The sequence below is a fragment of the Bos indicus genome, chromosome 10 (genome assembly GCF_029378745.1).
Source record: "Bos indicus isolate NIAB-ARS_2022 breed Sahiwal x Tharparkar chromosome 10, NIAB-ARS_B.indTharparkar_mat_pri_1.0, whole genome shotgun sequence".
In the NCBI taxonomy this organism is placed as follows: domain Eukaryota; kingdom Metazoa; phylum Chordata; class Mammalia; order Artiodactyla; family Bovidae; genus Bos; species Bos indicus.
In genome coordinates, this window is record NC_091769.1 from 74,735,189 (window position 1) to 74,750,729 (window position 15,541).

General features: G+C 34.6%; 1 protein-coding gene across 2 annotated transcripts in view; it reads right to left on the minus strand.

Moving 5' to 3' along the window:
• Window positions 1–1,914: 1,914 nt before the first annotated feature.
• Window positions 1,915–15,541, minus strand: part of KCNH5 (potassium voltage-gated channel subfamily H member 5) — a 425,893-nt gene continuing 412,266 nt past the window's right edge. For both annotated transcript variants that reach the window (XM_070797700.1, XM_019967980.2), the window contains one exon: window positions 1,915–11,743. In XM_070797700.1, coding sequence (XP_070653801.1) covers window positions 10,796–11,743 — 948 coding nt within the window. In that variant the 3' untranslated portion in view covers window positions 1,915–10,795. The remainder of the gene's footprint in view (window positions 11,744–15,541) is intronic.

Below are 15,541 nucleotides of genomic sequence, written 5' to 3' on the forward strand. Positions count from 1 at the left end.
GATTTTAGAGCCCAAGAAGAGGAAATCAGTCACTACTTCCACCGTTTTTCCCTTCTATTTGCCATGAAATGATAGGACTGGATGCCATGATCTTGGTTTTTTTTTAATATTTAATTTTAAGCTGGCTTTTTCACTCTCAGTCACCCTCATAAGTGAAAGTGAAGTCACTCAGTCGTGTCCAACTCTGTGTGACCCCGTGGACTGTAGCCCACCAGGTTCCTCTGTCCATAGGATTTTCCAGGCAAGAGTACTGGAGTGGGTTGCCATTTCCTTCTCCAACCCTCATAAAAAGGCTCTTTAGTTTCTCTTCACCTTCTGCCAGTAGGGTGGTATCATCTACATGTCTGAGGTTGTTGACATTTCTCCCAGCAATCTTGATTCCTGCTTGTAACTCATTCAGTCTGACATTTCTCATGAGGTGCTATGCATATAAGTTAAATAAACAGGGTGACAATACATCATGTGAAATGCCAGACTCGATGAATCACAAGCTGGAATCAAGATTGCTGGAAGAAATATCAACAAACTCGTATATGTATATATGTGCTCTAATGGCAGAAAGTGAAGAGGAACTAAAGAGCCTCTTGATGAAGGTGAAAGAGGACAGTGAAAAGCTGGCTTTAAGTTTAACATTCAAAAAATAAAGATCATGGCATCTGGTCCCAACACTTCATGGCAAATAGATGGGTAAACAGTGGAAACAGTGACATATTTTATTTTCTGGGCTCCAAAATCACTGTGAATGGTGACTGCAACCATGAAATTAAAAGATGCTTGCTTCTGAAGAGGAAAGCTATCACAGACCTAGACAAGGTATTAAGCAGCAGAGACATAACTTTGTCAACAAAGGTCTGTATAAGCCATGGTCTTGCCAGTAGTTGTGTATGGATATGAGAGCTGGAGCATTAAGAATTCTGAGCACCACAAAACTGATGCTTTCAAATTGCAGTGCCAGAGAAGATTCTTAAGAAGCTTTGGATTGTAAGGAAATCAAACCAGCCAATCCTAACAGAAATCAACTCTGAATATTCATTGGAAGGACTGATGCTGAAGCTGAGGCTCCAATACTTTGGCCATCTGATGCAAACAGCTGACTCATAGGAAAAGATTCTGATGCTGGGAAAGATGTAAGGCAAATGGAGAAGAGGGCAGCAGAGAATGAGATGGTTAGATAGCATCACCAACTCAATGGACATGAGTTTGAGCAAACTCCAGGAGACAGTGGAGGACAGGGAAGCCTGGGGTGCTGCAGTTCATGGGGTCACAAAGAGTCACAGACAACTTAGCAACTGAACAACAACATTCAGTGACATTAAAAAATGCACCTCTTAAACTGGATTTCTTCAATTAGAAAAAAAATGTTGTATTCTCAAATAACAATCTTTATTATATATTCAGCCCTTACCTTTAATGCTTCAAGGGCTAGTGGCAGAACCATTTATGAATGTTTCCCCAAAATGAAAGTACTCTATTTCCCTGTGTATTATACATTCTACCCTTATGCTTCATAGACTGGGATAAACCTATAATGTTAGGGAAATAATAACATTTTTATATATTGATAGAATGAAGAAATATTAAGAAATCTCTTAAAAATAAAATTTTCTCCAATATTCTATCTAGATTTTATTTTCTATCTTTCACAAAACAGATACATCTTCTAATTCAAGCACACTTACCACTGGGGTTTAAAATTCAGTTTCAGATATGACTCTAATTTTATTACTTCTCCCATCACTACAATTTATCAGAGTAAAGGTATTATAAAAGTTTAAAATAACATTTTAAGCTAATTATTAATATCAAAAGATTTTTATTTGAACCCACTGCTTCATATGTTTGTAATGTGAAACTTTTCATTTACTAAACTAAATTCAAGACAATAATTTTCAACAAAGACTCAATTCAAACAAGTTCCATAAAATGCACATTTTATTCTGTATCATGAAAAAATATTCACATTTAAATAAAGTGGGAAAAAATGAAAGTTAATCCTCCCTGATGAAATACAGTTTATTGTGCTGAAACCCAGAATTCTTTGGGGTTAGAAACTTCCACCTGCCAATTCACTTTTTAAAAATGATTTTTTGAGAACAAATCTTAAGTAAAGTGATAATCACCATAAACTTCCCAGAAATAATTAAATTTTGATCACAAGCATTCAAAACATTTTCACACATTCTCTCAGCAATCAGTAATAAGTCAATAGTACATACAAAATTTCTGCATTACACACTGCAATACCTTTAAGTAGAAAACAATGATCTATTAAACATGAATTAATTTTGAACAGAACAAACTAGTACTGCTTAGCATATTAGGTATTAAAACATCACAAGAAGTTTTTGCATTTATTTCCTTGGCCAATACATAAATCAGTTGTTTCCAGTGAATTAACCTTTATAGATACAGACATTTTTAATACCCCAAATTCCCATTAGTATGGTTGCAGTGGCAAAAACATTTACAAATTTGCAAAAGTGAATTTCCATAGTAACATTAGTGTTTTAGTCAGGAATCTGCAGTATAATATACAAAACACTGCAACTAATGTAAACAAAGTCACTAGAGCATAGAATAGAACGAAATCTATAGTCTCTGATTTATCATAAATATGCACATTTTACTTTGTTTTGTCTGAGTACCAAGCACTTCTAGGAATCATTGCTTTTCCCATAAACTACAATGGACATTTAGGGTAGAAATAGATCTAAATTGGCTTCCAGTTTCAGTGCAGTAATAATCACATCGTTCTTAACATCAAATTCATGTTTTAGCTCACTTTAACTGTGAATAGAATCTAAGGAGGAAGATGACTGCTCAGTGGAAGATGGCAGTGCTGCCAATAAGATGGATGGGAACAAGACATCAAGACATTTTTACCCTCTTTGAAAAAGAACACTGAGAATCATAACATGAAAACATTTCTGAAGAGATCAAAAACCAATCTTTGCCACTATTTTTATAAATATGGAATATTTTAAATAATCTTGATTTTAAATGAAAGCACATTGGGCTTTTTTTTTTTTAATAAACTGGCAATGCATGACTATGATACATTGTTATTAAATACCCAGGTCTATCGAAATATCTTTGATATGAATTTCAAAATGAATCTTGATCATGATTTTGCATAGTTGGCTAGCTGTTCTTCCTTTTTACCTCAATCACGGTCTCATCTAGGATCCTTCCCATCATACTTTGGTTGGAAAAAGTTGAAGAGCAAATGAGGGATTCATGATACAAACATCTCTGTGACCTAAGTATTCTTTATGTTGCCCTAATCACAAAGTCCAGTTTCCCAATAGAGAGCCTGACTGTGGAAGGAAAACATTAAATTTCATGTCACTGAAGAGGATTTAGCAGAGAAAGATAAATTATTTGGTAGTGAATGACTTCATTTAATTACTATGGATACTCAATATGGTTTATTTATGCATCAGTGTAGATATTTTCAGCTTGATTGGGCTCATCATTCAGCAGTCAGTGCATATGCATAAATGAGACAGTGATCAGATCCTCTTGGTTTTACTCCATGAAGAACCCAAGCAGCTAGGTACTTATAGGCCTCGGCTTCTCGGTTACAGCTAGAGGTTCTAAACGCAATTGATGGGGGAGCACTCATTTATATATGTATTAAAGCTATGGCACTCGAAAAACTTTCACATCACTTCCTGTGTTTCATTAAAGGTTCAACGATGCTTTTCGACAACATAAATTATCTATAAATAAATAAACATCTAAAAGCATCACACAGAGGAAAACACATTAAGAGGAAGGAACTGTTATTCCCACTCCTCTTTTTTTATTTCCTCAGTTATAACTCTGGCCCAGTTGCACTTTTAGGTCAACTATTCCTTGAACAAATATATTTAGATGTAGCACAAGTCATGGCCTTATTTCTATAGTAACACAGTGATAATGTAAAAGCCAGCGATGAAGTGAGCCGACTATAAAAGCTTTATGCAGTGTCATCGGGGCCCTCCCCAGTTGTTATGAAAAAGGTAGACTGATCTTTGCTATGGTTACCTCTCACTGTATTATCATCAAAGTGAAAACAAGATGGTTTGGGCCGAGGGTCCCAGAGTATAATGTAATACCTTGCTTTTCCTCCTTATACCAAAACATTAGCTTAAAAACATTTCAAAGGATAGAATAAATAAATCACATGAAGAAAATTAACATTTTTTTCATTAGAGAAAACTATTTAAACTCTCTGAAGTAAATAAACTTACAAAAAGTTAATTCAATTTGGAAATAATACAAATTGCTATTCTAAGCTGAAATAGTTCATTTGGATAATGCGTTTAGTAGTGGTTTGGCCAAGAAGCCAACAGTGGTATAATTAAAAAAAGAAAAGATCTGCATAATACACTTAGAACTCAGTGGGTCAAAATAAATTTTAAAAATAAAATATCCTATAGTCTCATTCAAATACCAATAATAAAAAATAAGAGATTATAGGCAAAGAAATTGAATATTTCTTGTTTTTCTTGAATATCATACATTACCTCTTTATGTTAAAATAAAGTTGGAAAAGGAAATATTAATACTAGTGACCACACTTGCTTCTTACTTATAACCACATTTGGCAACTTACCTCTACTGATATTTGTCAATTGTGGGGAGAAATAACGGAAAAGTTCATTATTAGGATGAGGCACTCTGTGCTTGCAACAGTTATGCGTTCAATCTCTGTCATTTATTCTAATCTACTATGGAAAATTTAAAAACTACATTTATATCATAGAGTGAAGTTTTAAAAATTATTTTAATTTTAGGAAACTTTTAAAGTACGTGTCTTGAAATATTTGAAATTTGTGGTTGGACTAGATAGCCCTTGCAATGACAATAGTTTGTAAAATAAAGTTTTCTCTCCAGGGTCTGCCTGCCTGTGTTAAAATCTCAATAGCTATGCTATCCTGACAAGCTTCCTCATCTACTCCACAGCCATGTATACATGATGATTAATGAAAGATTCAGACTTAGCTACCCCTTCTCATTGAGAAGGCTGCACATATTTACACAGAGCAGTCGATAAATGTAAAGCAATGTACACCATTAAAACTAAGGGAAGTCAAAAAAAGAAAAAAATTCTACATAAACTCACAAAAGTTGATCTTATTGTACCTGTAATCTTTGCCAAAGACCACGCTTACATCTCCATGCACTAAACTGCAATCTCCATTACATGCTTTGTAGATTTGTTCCAAATATGAAAATGCAAATCCTGATCTGCACTCCTGTGAAATCATGCAGTCTGGCATGACTATCCTACTTAAAACCTTACTCTATTTTTCTTCTGATCCTGTAGTCCCCCATGTATAACTTCTTGGTATGTTTTCTCAGACCAAGATGAGAAGAATTTTCCTATAATGTAAAATTAATATATATCAGCCCTCTAAAAAATAATAAACATCATGCCATACTTGGAAGAGTCTTTATTACTGAAGTTGCTAACAACATTTAGGAAGTACCAGTTTACACTGAGAGCAAGCTGATTGAAACCATTTATTCACGTATGCAAATACATATGTAATAAGACTGTGAGTTGGAATGCCACAGGCCCATCACTGTAGATAAACATATGTTACTGCCCACTTAGCAAATAACTCATAAGGATTACAATGCATAGCAAAAAGTCATGGTCAATGATGATCTATCTATCTATCCCCTTAAACCTTCTCTAATACTCCTTGAAAGTTTCAGACATTTATAACTACTCTTTCTTTAACTTGAGATATTGTGTCTGTTTTCAAAATAACACCAAATTCCTAACTTTTAATAGCAATTTTTAAATTCCGATTTGATGGAAAGATTAGAAAATCCAAAAAGAGATCTAAATACCTCTTGTAGTACATTAAAACTTCCCCTTTGTTTCTACGTGCTTTTGCTGTTTTCTTTGCTCAAAGGGTCATAGCAAACGTAATACAGCAGGTTTGAGTGTATCTCTTAGCTTGCAGGACTGTCTTTGCAGAATGAACAATCATTAAGAAAATGAATCTCATTTTTGAAAGTAAATTTTTACGTACTATAAGTAGCTTCTTTGAGTTATCGATATCACTAATCATAAATTATAACTTTAAAAAATTAAAACACTCTCATTAGGATACAACATGAGTAGTTCTCTAATGTAATTCAAATGGTTTTCCTTTTTTAAAACCGTTCTTTTTCCAATTCAAGATACACATTGAAAAACTGGTCATTGGAAAGGATTCTTTCATAGTTAAAAATTTTGGTATAAGAGCATCTACCTATGTGCAGCCACTATCTGGAGTTAAGTCATTATTTTTATACAAAAGGTTGAGGATGAAATATACCTTGAATACTCAATTTGTTTATATTTTCTCACAAAATTGAGAATTTCTGCTGAGCTATATGATTAAATAGAATAAGAAAAATCATAATATTTATATATGACTTTTTCTCTTATTTTTCTCTTCTTTTCTAAAAGTTCTTCATTCTTTTCATGTTTGATTAGTAGCTGTATATCCCCAGATAATTTTCAAATCTTATGTTCACATGTCAGTGACTTATGTCTTTTGCCACCACTGTCTGACCAGAGAAGTCTTCTCTAAAACCTAGAATATTTAGAAAATGCATCTTGGCTGGTCTTCTATGAAAGAAAAAACAAAACAAAATGATAATTTGTCTTTAGTGTTATTTTCATCAAAGAGGAAGATGATTTTCCACTGACCTAACATCATCTTGATATAAGAAGAGGACAGTTCTTATCTTATGAATTACTGATTGGGAAACTGAAGCCCAGCTACACTAAAAAACAGCTAACCTGCCCATAGTTACTGTGATTATGACAAAGACACAGATTCTGAATCCAAGACAGAGCTCAGATATTCATCCTAGGATTGAATTCTAGTTTTCCAAAAAGTTGTTCTTTCTTCTCTCCCTTTCCATCTAGACCACAAGAGAAACACTCTTATACATAACAAAGTATGAAACTCAACATTCACGTGATTACAAATATTCCTATTTTAAAGTTATCCATGTATGATATGTACACTCTAGACAAACTTTCTGATTACCTACATGAAATTTTGGAAAGGAGACATAGGATTACTTAAAAGATAACAATTTTACAAGATAGTAGCATTTATTAGGGATATGACAAATAATTTCACTAGTATCAGCCACTGCACACTTCATAAACAATCATTGCTCTGAAGACTAATTTAAAAATAAAGCTTTCTAGAAGAATTTAGTTATTTAAAATAGAACAAGTGAACCAAATCTCCTTAAAGTTAAGGACAGAAAACAGATTTTCATTTAGGCTCCAATAAGATTAGCTTTCAAAATGCACTTTATTTAGTGGTCATAATTAATATTCCTATTAAAGTGCTGGGTACTCTGGGAATATATATTTGTTCTTAAGAACAATTTAAAACCCCAAACTTTCTAAATCTCTTGCTCTGATCTACATAATTTTTTTTTAACTGAATACTTAGGACATCTGTGTTGCTATTGTTGTTCAGTTAGTAAGTCATGCCCAACTCTTTGCGACCCCATAGATCAGAGCCAGAGAATTAGAAAGGACATTTGTACTGCTATACTTAATGTAAGATGAAACCTGTGTCATCATCAAAAAATTTCCATTTTAACAATGAAGTCTGTGTCTCTATTCAACATCTATGCCCGGACCATTCTAAAGACTGTTTATGTCAATGTGGTACATGAACTGCTTTGAAATTGTCATCTGCCTTTTGTGTTCCTATTTGCCTTTATCATAAGCTCCTCTATTTACTAGATCAATGTAGTGCAATAATATCCTAATACAGACTGATAAAACTTGTCATCCTGATATGCAGCTCACATTTTTTTTGTTTGACTTCTGCTATCATGTTGCAACCACCTGTCCAGGGTACAGCATCTGATCTTATACATTATTATAAAAGAATATTGAAGATGTGTAAGGTGCTTTGGAAAAATGTTCCAATTTTAAATACATATCTATTTACTCCTATTATTACATTGTTCAGAAAGATAATAATAAAAATTTTATTCTGGATGCATCAAGAGCATCTATACAGCGTAAGAATGAAACATGCAGTCCTCCGGTCCCCTTAGAGAGAACCTACTGTCTATGTGCTGGTTGAGGCAACACAGAACATGATTGTATCATTATTGGACATATTAAAGTAAGCGATCACCCTTTACCCAAGTCTGAGTAAGTTTGACTGGAAAGAGTTGTGGAATCTGGGAACCTATAAGATTACTCTATATACAAGGTTTGCTGAACACATGCATTTCTGCTGAAAACAGCAGAGTGTATTCAGCACCACATCATGTCATGCACACAGGAACAGGGGTGGCTGGAAAGAATACTGTGATAACTGCACCATAAATAAGCAACTGATACTCTTCCCTCCTTTGTACTAAAGTAGTTTTAAGCCATATATTTCTTTTCCCAATACATGAACATCAATATTGTAGGTCAATTAGATGAAGTCACAGTTAGAACACAGTAAATATTAGCAACGCTAATAAGCAAAGGCATGGATTGCCAACTACAAACCACTCTGATGTTTCAGTTACTCATACTTTTACACCAACCGCTATTTCTGAAGCATGTGGCTAAAGTTAAACTAACCATTTCTGTACTCAGATTATTTTTTACCACTCACTTTTGAAAGCTTAGGCAAGTTTGTCTCAGACATGGTTAAATAGAAAATACCCTGAAATTCAATAAATATCAGAGGTCAAAGAAAAGTACCATCCTCATCATGAAAGCAGTGGAGTCCCACTTGCAACGTTGATTTCTTACACCATGATTACTTCATTGTCCTGTGCCTATGGTAGGTAGTTATTGTAGCATAGCATGAAGACGTGCTACCCTGAAAGCTTCCATTATGAGTAATGGAAGTTATGGGCACAAAAATAGGAAAATGGAACCCATGGCACATAACATCTGTCCTGAAATTCCTGGATTAAAGAGGCACATCTTGTGGGCATGCGAAGAAGCTCTAATAGAAATTCTAAAATATCAACTGTTTTTACAAATCACTTTGCTTTATACTTCTCCAGGCGGATGGTCGTAACTTGTCTTTTAGTTCTGTTGTTTTTGTTTGGGGATCCTGGGAGACAGTTTAAAAAGCTCATAAAAATGGGTACAATACATCAAAATATCTCTTGATTTTGCTATCACCTCGTGTATGTTAATATATATGTACAGATGGTCCAATAATATACAAACTACTGTTATATATTTTCAACTCAATGCAAACATTAACTGCCCTGCTTCCACTATTAAATGTCATTCATGCACCAATTTAAAAGTATGCCTCTCTGATCAACTTTATAAAATAAACTTTAGTCAAAAGAAATAAACTTTCCTAAGTTCTTACAAATGAATGTGCATTTTATTCTCAATACATAGCATTTGAGAGTGTAGCTATACACGATCTTCTGTTACTTTTTTTTTTAATTGATAATAGGCACTTTCTAAGAAGAGGATTTGTGGCCCAAAAGACTCTGAAATTTGGTCTTTAGTACCCTCCTTTCATAAGCAGATCTGCCTGAGCCTCAATTGTATCAACTCAGCAGAAGTCCAGCAATAGAACCGTGTGCAAAAAAAGCTTTAGAAAATTGTAACTAGAATAATATTATAGAAAAGCAGTTGTCTGAGTTGAACAACTTAACATCTACTTTTTAGTGTTGTTTTTTTTTTTCCTAACCACATTTCATGTAGTACCTCTACAAGCAGTAAGAATCGGGTGTGAGCAATTCTGTATCTGTGCTTCATTCTTTCTAAGTCACAAATATGCTACAAAACTTATCTTTTTATATTCTTTTTTATTTTATGTTATTCTAGTTAAATTTTGTATATGTTAAATATTGTCTGCTTGGTTTTCTTTTGCTAAGAACCTTTCAAGTTCACCTTTGAGCAAGTTAAAAATAAAATTTAGAACATTCACCACCTTTGGAAAATCAGCATCTCTAACATAAATGGTTAAAAAGACCCTTTTACCCTGTGGTGCAGTATTTCTATAATAATATACACGATATTAATAGTTCAGTATTTATGGGGTTGAAAAACATGAGCTTATAAGATGGTGGCTGTTACCCAAGATGAAGGGAGTAGGGATATCCTTACATAAGAGTTAATGATTACTATCTAAGTAAATGTTGAACAAGGAGAGGTACAGTTGAGCAAAAATGCAATTCATGCACAAACCCAAGTAGTAAGTTCCATATCCCACGTCGATGTCTGACTGAGGCAACAAAACAGTTATTTCAACGGAGCAAATACTGCCTGTTGTGGAAAATAGCCTAATACTATGTTACAGAAAAATATCCTATGGAATGAAATCATAAAATGGCACTAATAGTTTAAAAGGTTGAATGATTCCTTGGCGTTAATTTATAATTTTAACTTAACAGAAGAGTGAGGAAATGACAGATCAGTATACTCAGCCTGAGATCAAATTTGTCATGGCAACATTGGCAGGTTGGACCCTGATTCTTCAACTATTACACTGCCTTGGTTAACAAAAATCATACTTTTAAAAATTACAGAATAGAGATTATAAATAAATGTAAATTGTGCATGCAGTCAACTGCATAATATACAAGCAATGTCTACTTTTTAATAATTATCTTCTTTGGCAGGCCAGAATCCAGCTGGACATGCAATATTTACACATCAAAATCCATATTGTGTTCATCATATTGAAAGCAAGTGAAAATATATATATATATGTATATACTGTATATATACACATATGTATATAGATGTATATACTGTTTTTAATATATTAACAAATATATATGTATATATATATTAAAAGTGGATTTCATCTTTGTCAGATTCAGGTGACTCAGGCCTTGAAACACTAAAAATATCCTGACAGGGTATTTGAGGAGGTACTTGGAGAGGCATTTGGGATTTTGGAGAAGAGATTGGGGGTGCACTTTTCTCTGAGAGTATTTTTAAGATTTCTGCCACCTGCTTCTCCAGGGCAGTCATTCTGCAGCTTAGCAGCTGAATGTCCTCTTTGAGTTCATGTTTGACTTCCTGCAGTGTGGTCTGTAAGGCCTGCTCGGGGATGGGATAAAAGGGGTGTTTGGCATCAGCCTGGATGGGGCTGTGCTCTAATGGGCTTCGTGCCTCCCCAGCCTTATCCAAACGAAGGTCACTTTTTGTAATCCCACTGTCACAGGAATCCGTTTTCCTTAATGGGTTTTTGGTGACACTGTTCTCTGAGTCACTGCCCTTGGGGTCCTCGGACAATAGCCCCATCGACTCAGCTTTAGTGACGTTATTCCAGTCTTCCTTCTTCTCCTCATGGGTTCCCATATTATTCTTGAGTCGCAGCCACCCTCTCCCATTTCCATTCTTCATTCTTATGGGGCTGTTGACTTTGAGACATTTGGGGTCAGCGCCACCACTGGGCTTGAGTTCCATGGCATCGCGGTTGTTTTGCTTGAGGGACTCGCTGGTTTTCACGTAGGCCAGAGACGTCTGAATGGGTGTGATCTGCGACACGGTGACCACACTGGTGCCGGTGATGGGCGCTCCATTCTGTAAGGAGCGGCTTTCTACCTGCAGCTGGTTCCGCTCGGGGTCACTCTGCGTTGACCCCTGATTCCGCAGCTCCTTCTGCTGCTTGAATTTCTGGAAGAGCTTTCTTACCGGATGGTCCACGGGGATGCTGAGGGTGACCTCATTCTTTTGCCTGAGGCGCTCCTCCTCTTCTTTCTTCACATCACTGATTTTGCGGAAAATGATCTGTGGAGGGGCAGAAAGATTAAAAACTTGACTATAGAAACAGATGACTTAATACTTGTGTGACAAGATACCAGGTGTATTCTGTTTTCCAAAGGAAACTCTTGAAGATAGGGCAAGCAAGACCACTTCTGAAGGGAAAAATAGTCCAGTGCCAGTTAACAGGTACAGTACACTTGAAATTAGACATAGAAACACTGACTAAACTTGCTCAGCTCATTTTGTCCCACTTCCTTGCATATCAGAGGGGGAATGTAGTTAAGAAACAACTAAATAGAGCTATTTGCTTTCTTGTTCACATTCCCATTTCACAGAAAATAGACAAATACATAAATATAAACATCTATTAATATGTTAGTATATATGTATATTCATACATGTATACATGCATGTGCAAGAAAACATATTTATCTCTTTGCAATATATCACTATTTCATGTAAGTTTTTCTTTTTTCTTTTTGATCATATTAATATGATTGAAACCCCTTCGTAATGTCATCCTCTGTTTAGAGGTCAAATAATAAGAGTTCTAAGCTATAAAAATACTGAAAATTTAGGCAGTCTACCGACATAGCACTGTGAGTTGGATAGAAGGAGGGATTAAATTTATTTAGGTGGCTCTGAGGCTAGAACAAGGATTTATATATAGAAGCTTCGGGAAGGTAAATACCAGGTCAGTATACAAACTTTATTTCAAACTACTACGCATTAACTGATTACACTGCCTCAAAAACTCATGAAATTCACACCACTGAAATATTCGAACAGAAATAAGAACATTGTCCATGTAATACTTTCACTGAGTAGGAGGCTAGACTCTTCAAATTCCAATATTTTAAAAATTCAAATGTAAAGTTAAATACATAGTACATGCAGGATTAGATGAGCACTCACAAATATAAGTAAGCATAGATTTTATTAAAAATGTATTTTGAAAATAATATTGTGAAGTTACAACTCCATCAAGAAAAATACAAAAGACTGACTATGTAAGAAATTATTACCACTTATATTATCAGAGTCAGAGGTGAATTTGGAAAGTGCAAGATTTTTTACTCTAAAGAACAAAATAACTACAGATGAGGGTTATAAGGAATATTCACAAGGGAGTTACATTAGTGTGCTTTCAGAATCAGATAATTTTATGATGCTAGCAAAATTACTTGCCTCTATCACCCTCTCTTATTAAGCTGTTGGTTGGATTAGAACTACATGTGAAGTATATAGTCTCTCTCATGTAATAGACTCTCAGAATACGTTGATTATCTCCCTTGAACTCTCATAAAACACTTTCTGTTTGAAACCATTTTCATCACCTCTGTCTCCGTATAGTCATTGATCTTATGCTAGAACCAATACTAGTGATGATCACTGTAAACAGAGAAGTCAGGGAGAGGAGAGGCAATTCTCCCTATAAAAGCACATTTTCTAAATTGATATTGATGCACTAAATATAGCTTATCAAGAAGTAATAATTCATATTTTAAAATAAATATTCTCTAAATTCAGTAACTGTCTATAAAGACCAGCATATTTTCCCTTCTCTACTAGTACACGAAATAGATCTTTTTGAAAAATGTAATTCTAATCTCTTTAGTCTGACATCAAAGCTCCAGCAGTTTAATAAGAAGTCTTTCAAAGGGTTGACATATTTCTCATGCTTCCTAGGTAAATAAGGCTTGTTCTAAACTTCAAGATATTAACACTTTTTGAGACCAGACAAATCTAAACATGGAAATGAAGATACTCTATTCCTGGATCATTCCCTTTCGTTGTAAATGCAGTTACTTTGATTCTATGAACTGACATAAAGGGACTAATGTAAACGGTGGGTCACATCCTTCTTCCCACTGGACTCCAGCCTGGTTTGTTTTTAACTGTAGTTACTTAGACTTGGAAAGACATAGCCTTGGTGAGGGGTGGTAACTGAGATTACCCTTCACATTTTGGGGGTGGGGAAATGCATCTAAGTCAAATGAACAGTGGAGGAGGGCAAGGCTTGGTACACAGGGATGTCAGATAAAATACAACACATCCATGCAATATTTAGGACACACTAAAAAATCATACATTATTTATCTGAATGGGATAAATTTATACTGCCATGTGAGGTTCACAGATGAAAGATGTGGGGTTCCTGGAGACTGAGAATCTGTGGGCATCTTAGGCCATACTTTAAATTTTCAATACAATGGCTAATAATTGCTTATAGTTATTGTGTGCTTACCAAATTTGGGATGCTTTGTGATTTAAGGATGTAATATGCCCAAGTAAAACATCAGTTTAAAAAAATAAGCCTTCTTTCTCCAGTTTCCCTTACCAGCCAGGCCCTCTCCATCAACCAAAAACCAACAAAGGCCTTTGACACAGCTACCACTAAGTGGAGAACAAAGACTCCTAATGCCATACTACTGAGTACAAGGGGAGTTCTGTGACAGGGCCAGGCTGCCACTCTGCATCAAGGGACAAATAAAATAGAACTGGGTTGGCATATTTTGTCACCAAAAAGATGTAAAAGGAAATGAGAAAAAGAAAGAATGAGGTTTTGTATATGAAAAACAGAATCCAAAGAATTCATACTTGGATTTAATCAACTATTTAGCATAAACAGACTTGTAAGTCAAAGCTCACTTTAAAAAAAAAAAAAAACAACTTTTAAATTGAATGGAGTTTCCTGAATGAGACTAAATTTATCTATTTTGACTGTAGAACAGAAATTATGACTTTTTCAAAAATGCTTATCAAAAATACTTATTAAAAAAGAGGTCACTTCTACAAGTGTATTATCTCATTTAACTGTCATTACTCCTCTATGAGATAGGTCCTATTATTCTCATGTTACAGAAAAGCAGACTGAAGCAAAAAAGTTTAAATGGTTTGCAGTAAGTCACACAGCTAGTAAATGGCCAGGGTACAAATCCATGGAGTCAGATCCCAAACAGTTAACCATTACAGTCTAATGCAGTTCTTCAGGATAACTTTGACAGCACCTCCTGTACCTGTGAAAACCCAGACAGGTGAGTGGATGAAGTAGGGAGTGATGCAGCAGTTTAACATCCAAAAGGCAACCCTTCACAGAGCATTTGCCATGACGAACCATCCCTCAAAGTGGTGAAATTAATAAACAATTGAAGCTCTGTGCTTGTTGAATAAGTAGAGTTGACAAACACTTGCTGAGTAGAATCAAGTTCAAGTTTTTGACCCACAGATCAATCTTTAAAGAACCTGAGTAAGAATCCTTGAACTGTAAGAATAGAATAACATCCATTAAGAATGTATTTTCTGGCTGATGACAAAGCAAAACTTTCCTAATGCGAGGTATGAGAATATAGGCCCTGAAAATTTAAAAAAAAATTACAGAGGTGTCACAACCAGTTGGCCTATGTCTTATGTGCAAAGCCTGATAGACTTTGCTATGACTTATAAAAAATGTGTTATACAACAAATAAGAAAATAAAGTCACCATATTTCAAAAACATTAAATGTAGTAACATTAAATATAATAAATGCTCAGAGTTTGAAGATAATTTTATGACTCTAAACCCCAACTTTCAATAACAACATGTTTTTATTACAAAGAAGACATTTCATCATAAAAAATAGGATGAAAATTATTCTACATTACCATTACAAGCATGAATATTCTCATATAAATTATCTCAGTCCATGCTGAATCTTTCCTTCTAAAGAAGTGCTTCTTACCTTTAACGTTTTAATCATGTAGAATAAAATGGTTTAAATTCATAAGGAAGAGAAAGATTGATAATTTTTAGTTAGTTAAACCTTCAAAACAGTGTGTTT